This window comes from Eubalaena glacialis, chromosome 10, assembly GCF_028564815.1.
Source record: "Eubalaena glacialis isolate mEubGla1 chromosome 10, mEubGla1.1.hap2.+ XY, whole genome shotgun sequence".
NCBI lineage: Eukaryota > Metazoa > Chordata > Mammalia > Artiodactyla > Balaenidae > Eubalaena > Eubalaena glacialis.
The window spans coordinates 94,476,393-94,494,788 of record NC_083725.1 but is presented as its reverse complement, the minus strand read 5'-3'; the positions used below and the strand labels follow the sequence as shown (position 1 = coordinate 94,494,788).

Below are 18,396 nucleotides of genomic sequence, written 5' to 3'. Positions count from 1 at the left end.
CCCCGAGCATGCTTCCTTAAATTTTGCATTCTTGGCCCTTCACTCACCTCAACCTAATTCTGGCCTGGTCAGAAAAATCAAAGGGGAAAACGCTTTATTGGTAAGATTTTCTAAATCTGGGTACCTGTCACACCTTCTCCCTCTGGCCTTGGTGGGAGTGGTTTTTTGCGGTTGCTAATCTCTGGGTTGTGTCACTGTCCTTTTGTTGCTTCTTGGTCTTTTCCATTACTTACGTAACCAATTCCCTGCAGTCAGTCCCTCTGTTCAAAAACGCTGAATGGATTCTGTTTTTCTGGTTGGACTCTGATGTAACAGTTAATATACTCTAGAGCTCCTGAAGCATGGGACTTCAGGGATGTGGGGAAAGAAGCCAACATATATGGAGTGACCTTAATGTGTTAGGTACTTTTACATGTAGGATATTTAATCCTCATCAGCTGGTGGAGTGGTGCCCACTGCATGCTTTGTAGATGAGAAATCAAAGATGCAGGGAGGTATGACTCATCTAGGGACACTAAGTTACAGAACTGAGATTCAAACCTAGTTTAAAGGATTATACCCTTTCCACAAGGCAAAGCATCTGGGGGGGGGGGGGAAACGTGTCCAGATTGTGGGTACACTCCTATCAAAATACAGGAATTTATTTTTTTCCCAGTGAGAGATGTTTTTTTATTTTCAGAGATACTGGCCATTAGTAGTCTCCTTCTTCCTCCCCCTTCTCCTCTTCTTCCTCCTTCTTTCTTTATTTATTTTGGTGAAATTCACATAACATAAAATTAATCATTTAAAGTGAACAATCAGTGGCATTTAGTACATTTGCAGTGTTGTGCAACCACCATTCCTATGTAGTTCCAAAACATTTCCATCATTCCAAAATAAAACCCCTTATCCATTTATTTCTTCCCATTCCCCCCCGCCCCCAGCCCCTGGCAACCATCAATTTGCATTCTGTTTCTATGGATTTACCTATTCTGGATAGTTCATATAAATGGAAGTATACAGTATATCTCCTTTTATGTCTGGCTTCTTTGACTTAGCATAATGTTTTGAGGATCATCCACATTGTAGTATGTATCAGTACTTCGTTCCTTTTATTGCTGAATAATATTCCATCATATGTATATACCACGCTTTATTTTTCCATTTACCCATTGGTAGAGATTGAGTTTCCATCTTTGGCTATTGTGAATAGTGCTGCTATGAACATACATGTACAAGTATTTATTTGACCACTGTTCTCAATTCTTTCAGGCATATATGATCTCATTATCTTCTAGCTTATTATTCTAATTCTAATTCCTATCAATTTAAGATTACAAAGTGACAAAATATGTAACTAATTTCTGTAAAAAATTTTTCTCTTCTTGAAGTCTTAATCATATTTATAATCTTCTAGTTTTAATTTATTCTCCAAGTTTTGCTCATATTCCTGCCCACTGTATATGTGTGTGTATGTGTATGTATGTGTGAGTGTGTATGTGTGTGTTGGGGGGAGAGAGAGAGAGAGAGAGAGAGAGGGAGAGAAAGTGTTTTTGTTTTTTTGAACATGTAATGTAGCCATTCTGGGACTTGAAGTTTGTATACAACCACCGGTTCATGTTTCATATCAATACTAGCAGATTTATATAAAGTACCATTTCTAGGTTAAAGAGGCCATGCTTCTTTCAAGGTAAATACTAATAGTGAAGGGTTATTTGGAAATTTGAGCAAACAAATAAATGCAGGCATTTTAAGTTCTATGCAAATAAAATTTTATTTCTCTTATTAGGACAAATAAAGAGCAGATGACGGAGGAATCATTGTATTTTTATAATTATGTGAAAAGAAAATATAATCTAAAATAAATTGAATGCACAAATAAAGTCAATAACCAAGGTGCAAATTATTTATTTATGAAGTGAAACCTCTTGAAAAGGGAGAAATGGTGACAGCAACTTAGTATGCAATATACTACACTTCTGTTCTTACCCGTACATTTTCAAAATCATACATAGTAATTTATTTGCACTCCCATTAATATTAGTGGGAGTTTTGAAACTTATATTCATGCACACATCTTTGAAAATGTATGGGTCAAAGTAAATTGTTAATGAAAAACTGGTTTTCATTTTTAGTGAAATAGTTTCAACCTGTTACCAAAGATGTCCTAGAAGCCACCTTCATTCTAGTCACAGGAGAAGAATTATGTATAAGGTTACTACTTGGAGGTCATCATCTTTAAAGTAACTTGGATAATAATCATATTAAAGAGAAAAAAGAGTGTTTTCCCAACCCCAAAGAACACAAAAGTTCAGGACCCATGTTGTTTTATAGTAAGCAAAGGACCTTGGACCCTTTCAGTGGACCCTTTCAGCCCAGTGCTGATCAGTGATAGAGGCATGCTAAGGTGAATTTTAATTAGGACTAAATTGTGGTATTACTCTTTCATACCCTGAACATCTGTTCCCTTCAGAAATGATGATTTATGCAGGCTATCAGAGCAGACAGCTTGCTACAGCTTATGTCACGGTTAGTGGGAAGCTGGTGGTAGCATTTCAGGAAACCAGCATCTATGGATGGAGACTGGCCAGTGTATATGATATAGGTAATAAGGGGAGGGGAAGCATGATATGTCCATTTTTAATTTTGAAGCCAAATATTGACCTGACTTAAAAAAAAAAAAATTCTCTTCTAGACCATCTGTTGTTAATGAAGAAAGTAACTTGGACAATGAATGGGCTGATGCTTCCTACTGATGTCAAAATACGGAAAACCAAACCTGTTCTTTCTATTAGAATGAAGAAACTTACTGAGAAGACCTCAGTCCGAATTCTTTTCTTTAAGAATGGCATGGGGCAGGATGGGCATGAGATTACAGTGGGAAAGGAAACAATGAAAAAGGTAATTTTGTATTAAATATTGAAGTATAAATTAAATTTCAGAGTTTTTGTGACTCTTGAAATGTGTTTTTTCCTTTTATATATCGTGTCAACTAATAAACTGAAATATTAAGAAGGCATTATATAGAATGCAAAAATTCAGCTGTTTAGATATATGCTTATTGCACTAACAACATAACTTACTTTAATAAAGCAACAGTATCTCAGGAAATAATTTGACTAACATAGTTGGCCATTTCCCTGGTTAAAAGTTATGTTTACACTTGAAGAAACATTCTAGTTGGTTATAATATTTTACAAGATATTTAGATTGAAGCCAATTTAACTATCTTCAAATCTCAAAACGGGTCCTTTTCATTTAGAATACTAGTAGTAAAACCTAGAAGCACCTCTGTTCTTTGAAACAATAAATTAAGTCTGAAATAACTAGAATTCAGTTTAAAAATATCCATATGCGTTTTAAAAAGTAAATCTGGATGGGCCTAAGAAAAATCATGTAACAATCCAGCAAACTTTAAAAAAACAAATTTTAAAGTATTACTTGTCATATAAATGCATGTTTTTTAGAAGGTGCTTGTACTTCCCAGATCTTTGATATTTAAAAATATAGAGGAATTAATGGGAATTTGGGGGGAAAAAAAAAAAGCCTTTTTTTTCAGATAAAGATTTTTCACTGTATCTTAAAGTAGCTTGTTAATAATAATAAAAGCAACTAAAATTTATTAAATATGTATTAGAGAGACAGTGAAACATAACCAAACTCTCTAGGTTTTAATCCTAGCTTTGTCATTCACTAGCTATAAGACCTTGGATAACTTACATTGTCTGAGTCTCGATTTCTTTATCTGAAAATTGGTGATAATAATATGCCTACCTGATAGAACTGATGTAAGTATTCAATGTGATATCACGTGTGGAATACAATGCCTGGCACCCAGAAAGTTCCCATTAAATTCTTATCTTGGTATTTTTATCTTTGCTATTCTTATCTTTAGGATTCATAAATATACATCTAATAGTTAGAAATTATTTTTCTTATTAATGGGAAACGTTTATTGTGAAATGAAGATAGGTATAAATTATTTTGTTATACCAGACTATTTTCAAAATGAATATTGCTTGAAACAGGTGAATAGTTGACTAGATATTGGAAATTTTTATTTTTGAAATATCCATTTCTTCATCTACTGATTTTTGTAGTTGTTTTATAACTACATCTGGGTAAGAGCATTTACTGAGGAGCTGGGAAACTGGGTTTTATTTCCTTCTTATCTGCAGATTTGGATTATGAGTAAAACAAGGGATATTACACACCAGAGCAAATTGCTAAGGCAAGTTGTAACATCTTCCCTGGGGATTTTGAAAAATAGAGAAGGTGGACATAGCTCTTGGATTGTTAAAATGCAGTCATTCTTGGAGATGGAAGCTAGATTAGATAACCTCTTGAGTTCACTTCAGTTCAATCTCTGTAATTCTATGCCTCAGTGATAAAATTGGGGTAATAGTCACTCTTACAGATTACATGTTCTTAGAAGAAAGGTTGAGTATAAATAAAAATGTCACTGCTATTTTGCTTTTTGACGCGAGAGAGCAATTCATTTAAAACTGGATGATCAAGGAATTCTTTCGCTTATTTTTTTCTCCTTATAATTTGTAGAATTTAAAGAACTTTCACAATTTTTATGAAACTCCGGACAAGATTCAGTAATAAATGTATTTGTAAATATTCGTCTCAATAGTGCTTTTAAGAATGAGGTAAAGGAGAGGAGGCAATGGAATACTGGTCTTGGGTGTCGATAGAACTTTTTGGAGGGAATAAAAATAAGGCTAGCTAATTATTTTATAAATAAAATTTAAATTTTGAAAGCTTTGTTGATAATCACAGGATAATGCCCTATTTATTGATTAAATACCAAATCAGTAGTAGGACTAAAAAGGTGGCATAGTCATTGGAAAAACACGTTATTTTCTCTTTTATGATAGATTATTAGGACTGCTGGGGACTAATAGCCATTTTTAGATTATTGCTAAGTAATATAAAACTGAAGTACAAAGTAAAGGACTCTAATATTGTGAAGGTTATTGCAGTGAAATAAGGAGGGAATTATAGAAGACAGGTGATAAAATAAGGTAGTTGAAGCGTAAAAGTCCTCTCTGAGCTCAGAATGGAGCCAAGGGGAAATACCTGTATTTCAACAATAGGTACAAAATCAAAGGCATAACCGTTTATTTATTTTAGGAGGTTAAGTTATTAAGAAGTTTGAAATGAGCGACAAAGTGATATAATTCTTCTCTAAACTCTAGAATACCAGAACTATGGCCCATCCCTTTGAAACTGGAATCAGATGGTTTTAGAATTACTTGGTATGGTTTTAGTAACAGCAGTAACACAGCACCTGCTACTATGGGGTATAGGCTAAACATTATCCATGTGTTGAAAAAGATATTAGGAAAAATATGTGGGTACAAGATGCAAAGTAAATGGAAGATGAAAACTGCTCCAGATACATAACTTTTTAAGGTTGGTGTTAGTGGTAGATAAGTTTCTTTTCCCTCAGTTATCTCTTAGAATCATTGTCAGAGAAGTGGTATTAAGCTGTGTGGATTATTGTATTATCCAGGATAGCATCTCCTTTATGAGACATCTTTATTTTTTTCTCAGCAGTTAATAATTGTATCTCATTTATTTGCTTTTTGCTTGGTTTTCTGTGTACTATTACTAATGGCATGAGATTACAATGGTGAAGAAAACAATGAAAGAGATATTGAAATAAATGAAAGAATGGAAAAAACTCACTCCAGTTTGAACTGATTGTTCCCTGTGACTATCCTGGTATATCCCTTCACCATCAACTTTAAGATTATCTTTCCCTATCTGCTCTCTTGGATGCCTTTCTCCTAGTACTCCCCTATCTTCATTTACTCTATTGTGCACACATACTAGTGACTTTCTGAGAAAACCTGCATCCGAATCATCTGGGCTATGTGTTAAAAATTCAGACTTCTAGGCCCTACTCCAAGCCTGTTGAATTAAGAATCTCTTGAACATGGGGCCTGAGAATCTGAATTTCAGCAAATGTCTCCAGATGTTTCCTAGTCCCACTAAAGTTTGAGAACTCTTGTTCTGGTGTTCTAAAATCTCCAACTTACTAATTAATGGAAATTTTCATAGACTCCTTGTTTGTTCTACTCATGTAGCATAAGAGAAAGATAATAAGTTGTGTGACAGAGAAAACAGTTTATGGGAAATTATATCACTGGTTGCCAGACGAGAATTAGTGCAAGGAGTTCAGAAATCAGGAAGAAGAATATGTCTACAGGTTCGCAAGACGGGAGTAGTGTATGTGTAGTAAGTCTGACTTAGAAAAAAATAAATATTCCCTTAATGTTTGTATGTAAACGTATTTCATTGCAATGACTTTTCCCTGTTATTACTGAAAAACCACAAAAAATGTATTGAGTTACTCACATATGACTGTCAAGATATAAATAAATAATAGACTTTATCAGACGCCTTTAAACCAGAGGAAGATTTAGACATCTATGATATTCACCATTTGTTAATTTGAGAAACAGCTCAATAAGCCTAAACAGTAACAACAAAAAACTTTAAGAAAATATTCAAATTTAAGAAAGGCCCAACTCAAATGTAAATTGGTGCAACCACTATGGAAAACAGTATGGAGGTTCCTTTAAAAACTAAAAATAGAGCTACCATATGATCCAGCAATCCCACTCCTGGGCATATATCCAGAAAAGACAAAAACTCTTACTTTGAAAAGATACATGCACCCCAGTGTTCATATCAACACTATTTACAACAGCCAAGACATGGAAACAACCCAAGTGCCCATCAACAGATGACTGGTTTAAGAAGACGTGGTATATTTATACAATGGAATAGTACTCAGCCATAAAAAGAATGAAATATTGCCATTTGCAGCAGCATGGATGGACCTTGAGAATATTACACTAAGTGAAGTAAGTTAGACAGAGATAAACAAATGTTGTATGATATCACTTATATGTGGGATCTAAAAAATAATACAAATGAATCTGTATACAAAACAGAAACAGATTCACAGACATAGAAAACAAACTGTGGTTACTAAAGTGGAAGGGGAGGTTGGGAGGGATAAATTAGGAGTAGGGGATTAACAGATACAAATTACTATACATAAAATAGATAAGCAACAAGGATTTACTGTATAGCACAGAGAACTATATTTAATATCTTGTAATGACCTATAATGGAAAATAATCTGAAAAAATATGTATAACTGAATCATTTTGCTATATGTTGCTATGTGTGTTGTGAAACTAACACAGTACTGTAAATCAACTATACTTCAATTAAAAGAAAAAAGAAAAAAAAAAAGAAAGGCCCAATTCAGATGAAAAAAAATGCAGCATGAATAGCATGACTGTGGAATGTTCACACACAAATCAGTAACTATAACAACAGAGGTTTTCCCAGTAGTGTGAGTGAAAATTTAGAGAACATTTTAAGAGATTCAAAAAGTAGCACCTGGAGTAACAAAATTTGATTAAGGATGCTCAACATGGATTCTGACAGGGGAGGTCATGCATAATTATTTATGTTGGAAGTTCTTTAAAGAGCTTTTTATGATATATGAGCAAAAGCCCATTGATACTATTATTGTTTTAAAAATTAGTCTAATGATCATACCAGGGTTTAATATCAGATTAAAAAATATGAAAGCAGATTTTTTAAAAATATAAAATTTGATAATGTAGTTTATTTTCAAGAGGCTATGGATAGCCAATTGTCTTCTATTTATTTAGTGTAGATTTTAAGGTTATACAATTAGATTATTTCAGAATATTATAAGTAATTACTTGGTGGTCAGAAATTTTTTTTGAACAAAATCATAAGAGGGGGAAGATGTAGATTTCCTCGGCTGAAATAAAAACAAGTGAGAATTTTCAGTCTAAAGATTTATTTACTTTACAGATGGTAGTTAAGGACAGTTCTTAACATTATGCTTTAACTCCCCTAATCAGTTAAGACATAAGCGTGATATTAAATCCAAAAAGGTAAAATTTATTTCTGTTCATTTATTAAAATTGCCTTATGGTTTTTTATCTTTACATTTTATATTTTAATACATTTTAATTGCTAAGAACATATAACAATAATGGTTAAACTGAAAGGTTTATTAAATTAGTTTTCATATATACCATTAAAGTATCTTTGTTGAACTTTAATTTCTGGACATTATAATCACAGAATTTTATGAAGTAGTCTAATCAAGCAACTCAGAATACTGTGACTTAGAGAAGTTAACTGCCATATCCAAAATGAAGCAACTGGAATAGCTAGGACTAGAACCCATTTTCTGACTTGAAAAACAATATTTTTTTGTATGTGAAACTGCCACAAATATACTTTTTCTCACATTTTAATTCCTATGTTTCCTCACCTAAAAAGGAATTAACCTGCCATTAAAAAAATATGAGGATTCTGTTTACGGTCATAATAGAAAAGCTAGTATCATACTAGCTATCCCATTTTAAACAACTGAAAACTGTACAAAATATATGAGACAGCTATTTTTAAACCTTAGGCAATGGGAAGCACCAGACTGTCATGCCTGAGAGAAGAGGAAATGTTGAAGTGAGTCTTAACCATTTACCTCATCTTTATACTTGGAGGCAATTTTTGGACTGTGGTGTAGGGAGAGAGAATCGAAGAAAAGCACAGTGATCTCCACAAGCTGAAGAGTAAGACATCAAAGTTTTGGGAGGCTGAAATGGCTGGAATTTATCATGAAATGCCATAAATGAGGGAGATATTTAGAGAATAATTCCCAAATTTTGCCTAGGGTTCCCCCTATACCTTTGACTAAATACTAAGTTGTTGATGCACAGGGTGAACTCCACACGGCCTGGCACAGACAAGTACCAGAGAAAGATCAACTAATGGGGATGTAAAAAGGAAACAACTATGGGAGTATGCACAGGCCAGGGAGACATTTGTGTTTTGACCAGTTGGAGGGGAGGAATTTTATTGAACATGTAGGGGATTCATGAAGAGACCAGAAAAGGTAATCATGGATCCAAGAAGCTCAATGAAAGCTCAGGAAGTGCAAAAGAATTAGAATGCCAAATTTGGAAGTCTTGCACTATCTGATTTCAACACTTATTATAAAGCTAAAACAATCAAGACAGAATGGTATTGCCATAAGGATACATATAAAGTGGAATGAAAGCAAGTAGAAAGTTCAGAAATAGACTCACACATATAGTGGCACATTAATCTTGATAATTCAATGAGGAAAAAAACAGTCTTTTTTTGATAAATATTTTTGTAATTAGGTATCTGCATGATAAGAAATTACCCCAATCCCTACCTCATCACAAAACTTAATTTAAAATTAACCATAGATCTATTCATTAGAAAAGTAAAACTGTAATAATTCTCAGAGGAGACATTTTTTACAACCTGAGGTAGGCAAAGATTTCTTAGATAGGGCTAAAAAGTATGAACTAAAACCAAAGAACTGCCGGGTGTGAGGTAGATGGCTGGTGGGGGGCGGCCACATAGCACGGGGGGATCAGCTCGGTGCTTTGTGACCACCTGGAGGGGTGGGATAGGAGGGGTGGCGGGGGGAGACGCAGGGGGGAGGAGATATGGGAGCGTGTGTGTGTGTGTAACTGATTCACTTTGTTGTAGGGCAGAAACTGACACACCATTGTGGAGCAATTGTGCTCCAATAGAGATGTTTAAAAAAAAAACAAAAACCAAAGAAAACAAAAATATTAAATCCACTTTATCCAAAATTCTAAATCTTCTGCCCTTCAAAAGACAGCATTAATAAAATGAAAAATCTAGCCACAGACTGGGAGAAAATGTTCAGAAAACACACATCTGACAAACAATTTGCATTCAGAACATATAAAGATCTCTGACAACTCAATAGTATGAGGACAAACAGCTCAATAAAAAAGGTCAAAAGATTTGAACACTACTAATAAAGACCAAGAAATGAACCATAGTGCATGAAAAGATGCTCACATTACATATCATCAAAGAAATGCAAATTAAATCCACGAATTACCACTACACGCATATTAGAAAGGCTAAGATTAAAAGGACTGACAATACTAAGTGTTAACGAAAATCTGGAGTAACTGGAAATCTCACAGTCGGCTGATGAGAATGCAGCCACTTTAAGCTACTTAATAAGTACAAAAAGTAAGTAATAGGCAAATTTCACCCAATCTCCTGGCATCTTCAGATTAAAATAATGGTCATGATCTTTATTATAAGTCATTGTGAAATGTTGATCTTAACAGATAGTCATACCAAGTATATTTTATGTCTTAATTCGTTGAACATTTGTAATATAGTTGACAGACTTTCAATTAGCAAAAAAAAAAGTATAAAAACAGATTCCCTTTCTCAAAATATTTATGATAAATTGTAGTTCTCTTCTACTGAATAAGTACAATTAATTTCCAAAGGTGAAATATTTTACGTAATCCAGTGAATTAATTTCATAATTATCATTCCTTTTCACAGTGTTTGGTGTGCTAAATTTCTTCTAAAATTCTTCTTTGGGTTCTTATTTAAATAGTTTGCTTCTACAGGGCAGACAGCAGAAGCAAGAAGAACTACAATCCTGCAGCCTGTGGAACAAAAACCACATTCACAGAAACATAGACAAGATGAAAAGGCAGAGGGCTATGTACCAGATAAAGGAACAAGATAAAACCCCAGAAAAACAACTAAATGAAATGGAGATAGGCAACCTTCCAGAAAAAGAATCCAGAATAATGATAGTGAAGATGACCCAGGACCTCGGAAAAAGAATGGAGGCAAAGATCGAGAAGATGCAAGAAATGTTTAACAAAGACCTAGAAGAATTAAAGAACAAACAAACAGAGATGAACAATACAATAACTGAAATGAAAACTACACTAGAAGGAACCAATAGCAGAATAACTGAGGCAGAAGAACAGATAAGTGACCTGGAAGACAGAATGGTGGAATTCACTGCTGCAGAACATAATAAAGAAAAAAGAATGAAAAGAAATGAAGACAGCCTAAGAGACCTCTGGGACAACATTAAACGCAACAACATTCGCATTATAGGGGTCCCAGAAGGAGAAGAGAAAGAGAAAGGACCCGAGAAAATATTTGAAGAGATTATAGTCGAAAACTTCCCTAACATGGGAAAGGAAATAGCCACCCAAGTCCAGGAAGTGCAGAGAGTCCCATACAGGATAAACCCAAGGAGAACCACACTGAGACACATAGTAATCAAACTGGCAAAAGTTAAAAACAAAGAAAAATTATTGAAAGCAGCAAAGGAAAAACGACAAATAATATACAAGGGAACTCCCATAAGGTTAACAGCTGATTTCTCAGCAGAAACTCTACAAGCCAGAAAGGAGTGGCATGATATACTTAAAGTGATGAAAGGGAAGAATGTACAACCAAGATTACTCTACCCGGCAAGGATCTCATTCAGATTCAATGGAGAAATGAAAAGCTTTACAGACAAGCAAAAGCTAAGAGAATTCAGCACCACCAAACCAGCTCTACAACAAATGCTAAAGGAACTTCTCTAAGTGGGAAACACAAGAGAAGAAAGGACCTACAAAAACAAACCCAAAACAGTTAAGAAAATGGTGATAGGAACATACATATCGATAATTACCTTAAACGTGAATGGATTAAATGCTCCAACCAAAAGACACAGGCTTTCTGAATGGATACAAAAACAAGACCCATATATATGCTGTCTACAAGAGACCCACTTCAGAACTAGGGACACACACAGACTGAAAGTGAGGGAATGGAAAAAGATATTCCATGCAAATGGAAATCAAAAGAAAGCTGGAGTAGCAATACTCATATCAGATAAAATAGACTTTAAAATACAGAATGTTACAAGAGACAAGGAAGGACACTACATAATGATCAAGGGATCAATCCAAGAAGAAGACATAACAATTATAAATATATATGCACCCATTATAGGAGCACCTCAATACATAAGACAACTGCTAACAGCTATAAAAGAGGAAATCGACAGTAACACAATAATAGTGGGGGATTTTAACACCTCACTTACACCAATGGACAGATCATCCAAAATGAAAAGTAATAAGGAAACAGAAGCTTTAAGTGACACAATAGACCAGATACATTTAATTGATATTTATTGGACAGTCCATCCAAAAACAGCAGATTACACTTTCTTCTCAAGTGTGCACGGAACATTCTCCAGGATAGACCACATCTTGGGTCACAAATCAAGCCTCAGTAAATTTAAGAAAATTGAAATCATATCAAGCATCTATTCTGAGCACAACGCTATGAGATTAGAAATGAATTACACGGAAAAAAACGTAAAAAACACAAACACATGGAGGCTAAACAATACATTACTAAATAAACAAGAGATCACTGAAGAAATCAAAGAGGAAATCAAAATATACCTAGAGACAAATGACAATGAAAACACGATGATCCAAAACCTATGGGATCCAGCAAAAGCAGTTCTAAGAGGGAAGTTTATAGCTATACGAGCCTACCTCAAAAAACAAGAAAAATCTCAAATAAACAATCTAACCTTACACCTAAAGGAACTAGAGAAAGAAGAACAAACAAAACCCAAAGTTAGCAGAAGGAAAGAAATCATAAAGATCAGAGCAGAAATAAATGAAATAGAAACAAAGAAAACAATAGCAAAGATCAATAAAACTAAAAGCTGGTTCTTTGAGAAGATAAACAAAACTGATAAACATTTAGCCAGACTCATCAAGAAAAAGAGGGAGAGGACTCAAATCAATAAAATTAGAAATGAAAAAGCAGAAGTTACAACAGACACCGCAGAAATACAAAGCATCCTAGGAGACTACTACAAGCAACTCTATGCCAATAAAATGGACAACCTGGAAGAAATGGACAAATTCTTAGAAAGGTATAACCTTCCAAGACTGAAGCAGGAAGAAATAAAACATATGAACAGACCAATCACAAGTAATGAAATTGAAACGGTGATTAAAAATCTTCCAACAAACAAAAGTCCAGGACCAGATGGCTTCACAGGTGAATTCTATCAAACATTTAGAGAAGAGCTAACACCCATCCTTCTCAAACTCTTCCAAAAAATTGCAGAGGAAGGAACACTCCCAAACTCATTCTATGAGGCCACCATCACCCTGATACCAAAACCAGACAGATACTACAAAAAAGGAAAATTAGAGACCAATATCACTGATGAATATAGATGCAAAAATCCTCAACAGAATACTAGCAAACAGAATCCAACAACACATTAAAAGGATCATACACCATGATCAAGTGGGATTTATCCCAGGGATGCAAGGTTTCTTCAATATACACAAATCAATCAATGTGATACACCATATTAACAAATTGAAGAATAAAAACCATATGATCATCTCAATAGATGCAGAAATAGCTTTTGACAAAATTCAACAACAATTTACGATAAAAACTTTCCAGAAAGTGGGCATAGAGGGAACCTACCTCAACATAATAAAGGCCATATACGACAAACCCACAGCAAACATCATTCTCAATGGTGAAAAACTGAAAGCATTTCCTCTAAGATCAGGAACAAGACAAAGATGTCCACTCTCACCACTATTATTCAACATAGTTTTGGAAGTCCTAGCCACGGCAATCAGAGAAGAAAAAAAATAAAAGGAACACAAATTGGAAAAGAAGAAGTAAAACTGTCATTGTTTGCAGATGATATGATACTATACATAGAGAATCCTAAAGATGCCACCAGGAAACTACTAGAGCTAATCAATGAATTTGGTAAAGTTGCAGGATACAAAATTAATGCACAGAAATCTCTTGCATTCCTATATACTAATGATGAAAAATCTGAAAGAGAAATTAAGGACACACTCCCATTTACCATTGCAACAAAAAGAATAAAATATCTAGGAATAAACCTACCTAGGGAGACAAAAGACCTGTATGCAGAAAACTGTAAGATACTGATGAAAGAAATTAAAGATGATACCAACAGATGGAGAGATATAGCATGTTCTTGGATTGGAAGAATCAATATTGTGAAAATGACTATATTACCCAAAGCAATCTACAGATTCAATGCAATCCCTATCAAATTACCAATGGCATTTTTAACAGAACTAGAACAAATTATCTTAAAATTTGTATGGAGACACAAAAGACCCCGAGTAGCCAAAGCAGTCTTGAGGGAAAAAAATGGAGCTGGAGGAATCAGACTCCCTGACTTCAGACTATACTACAAAGCTACAGTAATCAAGACAATATGGTACTGGCACAAAAACAGAAACATAGATCAGTGGAACAAGATAGAAAGCCCAGAGATAAACCCACGCACCTATGGTCAACTAATCTATGACAAAGGAGGCAAGGATGTACAATGGAGAAAAGACAGTCTCTTCAATAAGTGGTGCTGGGAAAACTGGACAGCTACATGTAAAATAATGAAATTAGAACACTCCCTAACACCATACACAAAAATAAACTCAGAATGGATAAGAGACCTAAATGTAAGACCAGACACTATAAAACTCTTAGAGGAAAACATAGGAAGAACATTCTTTGACATAAATCACAGTAAGGTCTTTTTTGATCCACCTCCTAGAGTAATGGAAATAAAAACAAAAATAAACAAATGGGACCTAATGAAACTTAAAAGCTTTTGCATAGCAAAGGAAACCATAAACAAAACGAAAAGACAACTCTCAGATTGAGAGAAAATATTTGCAAACGAATCCATAGACAAAGGATTAATCTCCAAAATATATAAACGGCTCATGCAGCTCAATATTAAAAAAACAAACAACCCAATCAAAAAATGGGCAGAAGACCTAAATAGACATTTCTCCAAAGAAGACATACAGATGGCCAAGAAGCACATGAAAAGCTGCTCAACATCACTAATTATTAGAGAAATGCAAATCAAAACTACAATGAGGTATCACCTCACACCAGTTAGAATGGGCATCATCAGAAAATCTACAGACAGCAAATGCTGGAGAGGGTGTGGAGAAAAGGGAACCCTCTTGCACTGTTGGTGGGAATGTAAATTGATACAGCCACTATGGAGAACAGTATGGAGGTTCCTTAAAAAACTAAAAAGAGAATTACCATATGACACAGCAATCCCACTACTGGGCATATACCCAGAGAAAACCATAATTCAAAAAGACATGCACCCCAATATTCATTGCAGCACTATTTACAATAGCCAGGTCATGGAACCAACCTAAATGCCCATCGACAGATGAATGGATAAAGAAGATGTGGTACATATATACAATGGAATATTACTCATCCATAAAAAGGAAGAAAATTGGGTCATTTGTAGAGATGTGGATGGATCTAGAGACTGTCATACAGAGTGAAGTAAGTCAGAAAGAGAAAAACAAATATCGTATATTAATGCATGTATGTGGAACCTAGGAAAATGGTACAGATGAACCAGTTTGCAGGGCAGAAGTTGAGACATAGATGTAGAGAACAATAGTATGGACACCATGGGGGGAAAGTCATGGGGGGGTGGGGATGGTGGTGTGATGAATTGGGAGATTGGGATTGACATGTATACATTGATGTGTATAAAATTGATGACTAATAAGAACCTACTGTATAAAAAAATAAATAAAATTAAATTAAAAAATAAAATAAATAGTTTGCTTCTTAGGTTTATATAGTGAATACTGTTGTAATCTACTTGCCATACTAATAATACTGAGTTAGCTGAAACAATTTTTCTCATTGGTTAGGATGACTTTAGCTGCAAATAATAGAGAATACTGTTTCAAACAGATTTAAGCAAAAAAGAAGGAAGAAATCCAGAGGTAGGGCAGCTTCAAGCATAGTAGGATAGGAGTCCAGTTATGTTCTCTATAATTTTCTGGATTTTGTGCTGTTTCATATGTTGGTAACAGGATGGCTGCTGCACAGCCTGGTACAAATTTGTCTAGAGGTAGAAAAGGACCATCTCTTCCCTATGACTGAAGAAGCCTTTCCCAGAAGTCCCTTCTAGTGTCACATTGTCCAGAACTAGATTGTGTCCATCCCCAAATCATTCACTGACAAGGGGCATGGGATCACCATAACTGAGTTATACCAATCAAGATAATTGTAGCCTTCCTTGAGCCAAAAGGAGAAAGCGTAAACCCTTAATCAAAATCAGTACAGCAAGGATGAGGAAGAGAATGGATACTGGGTAGGCAACTGAGAGTATTGCTTCCAATGTGAAGAGGTTTTCTTAATTTATTTCCTAAGCAGAGTACAGGTGTAACCGAAAGTTGCATCTGGCTGCTTGCCGCTCAAAAGCCGATAAGGACGAAAGGTTGGTGGAAAGGAAAGTTTGCTTTATTTTGGATGCTGGCAACCGAGGGTGGGGGAGAGGGTGGACTACTGTCCAAAGGCTGACTCCCCGCCCTCCCCCCCCCCCCCACCCCACTGACAACCAGTAGGCAAGAAATTTTATAGAAGGAGGGAGGGGGCTACATGCAGAAACAGCACATTCAGCTCCTGACCGTCATCTTGAAATTGCTCATGCGGTGGTCTGACCAGCGTCATCTTCATTGTTTTAAGTACAATCTTCAGTTCCAGGGTCAGTTTGTTCCCATTTCCTTGAGGGCTATTCCCGGAATTGTGGCAGCTTATGTCATGGCTACAGTCTGGTCGTTAACTTCTTCCACCTGATGGGAGGTTTCAATATCTACAAGATAGCTCACAGCGTATGGCTCAGGATATTATCTAGAGCCCTTGAGAAGGAACTAAAGGTCCTTGGCTCTGTTTAATGACTAAACTATTATTATTTAGTCTTGTTGGACTGTTTTCTTTTGTTTCTGCATTTTCTCACTTTTCTGATTAAACTTATTTTTTGGCTACAGTTTTTTTCACAGGCAAAAGGCAGGCAGAAGACATGGTTGAATGGGGGTGGCGGGGAAGGACAATAGGGTCCTGCTCCGTTTCACAGGGTCAGTGCTCTAGTACTAAAAAGAATTAGTTTTATTTGAAATATTTTTTCTGGAATTACACACACTTTAGTTATAGCATAATTTTATAACATCTGTCAGAAATTTTATTGGCTACTTATATCAAACTCTTAATAACAATATAAAATTTATGATGAAATGAATTTAAATTAGACATATATTAACTTTCACTCATTCATTAATTCGTGGTATTTTTATGACTATTAACTTCTGCCAAGCACCTAGATATAAGGATGTGAAAAACCAGCCATGGTCCTGTTCTCAAGGAGCTTTAAGTCTAGTGGTGGGAAAGGGCTTTTGTAAAATGGTCAAATTATTGAATATGGAGTAGGTGACATGAGGAGGTCTGAGAAGAGATAAACAGGATTTATTTGGGTACACAAGGAGGATACTGAAGATGGTAACCCTTTTAAGCAGAGAGCACAGCATATGAAAGGATTCTATGACAGAGTGAACAGGATGAATCCCAAATTGAAAGGTCAGTATATGAGGGAGAGAGTAGCCTTGTAGGAAAGGTTACAGATTTTTGCCTTTTTTCCTCCAAAGAGCAGTGAGAAGTCATATAGGGGCTTTTAGTTAGGAGTGGAAGAGAGGGTACCAGATTCGTGTTTTTGAATAGTTTACTTTGGCCCTCAGTGGAAAACAGATTGGGTGGGCCAGGTAGATGCAGGGAGACTATTAGCTAAGTATTGCCGGAGTCCTAGTGACAGATGATAATAGCCTGGACCTAGGGAGTGGAAATGGATAAAGTGGGTGGACTTCTAAGATTTTTAGAAGATAAAACCGACAGGCCCTGATAATAGCTTGGATATATGGGGTAAGGGGCTGTGAGATGTTAAGGGTATCAGGGATGACTTTGCAGTTTCTGGTTTGCATATCTAGATAGAGGAGGTATGTTTTCCTAAGGCAAAGAATGCTGGAAGAAGACTAGGCTTGAAGGGGAAGAGCTGGGATTCAGTCTTGGACATGTTGATTTTGAGGGATCTTTGATCTGTTTAAGTGGAGATACTGAATAGGTATTATTTGGTCTGAGGCTCAGAGGATTCCAGGGATAGACATACCAGTTTGGAAGTTGTCAGTATGTAGATGGAAAATGAAACATTGGGGCATTGATTAGAATGCCTTAAGAGAGAATTTAGAGTGAGGCAGGAGGAGGGCTAGGACCATCTTCAAGAACTCTAGTGAATAAATAGAGGAGGATGAGCCTCTGAAGACAAAACAAAAAGCAGGAGAAAAATTAGTCAATTATCTTATTTCAGAATCAGGAAAAAAAGAGGTTTAAAGAAAGAGGAAGTGCTCAAATGCTATTCAAAGATCAAAATTAATGAGCATTGAGATAATGTCCTTTGGATTTGTCAATGTGGTAGTCATTGGTAATCTTTGTGAGAGTTATTTCAGTCAAATGATACCGAAAGCCAGACTGGAGTGGCCTGAGAATGAGTGGGAAGAAGGGAAATGGAAACAGAGAAATTATAAAGATATTTAGCTGTGCATCAGA

At 35.4% G+C, this 18,396-nt stretch overlaps 1 protein-coding gene across 3 annotated transcripts in view; it reads left to right on the top strand.

Moving 5' to 3' along the window:
* Positions 1–18,396, top strand: part of DCDC1 (doublecortin domain containing 1) — a 424,949-nt gene that overhangs the window by 62,073 nt on the left and 344,480 nt on the right. For all 3 annotated transcript variants that reach the window (XM_061201531.1, XM_061201532.1, XM_061201533.1), the window contains exon 6: positions 2,675–2,880. In XM_061201531.1, coding sequence (XP_061057514.1) covers positions 2,675–2,880 — 206 coding nt within the window. The remainder of the gene's footprint in view (positions 1–2,674; positions 2,881–18,396) is intronic.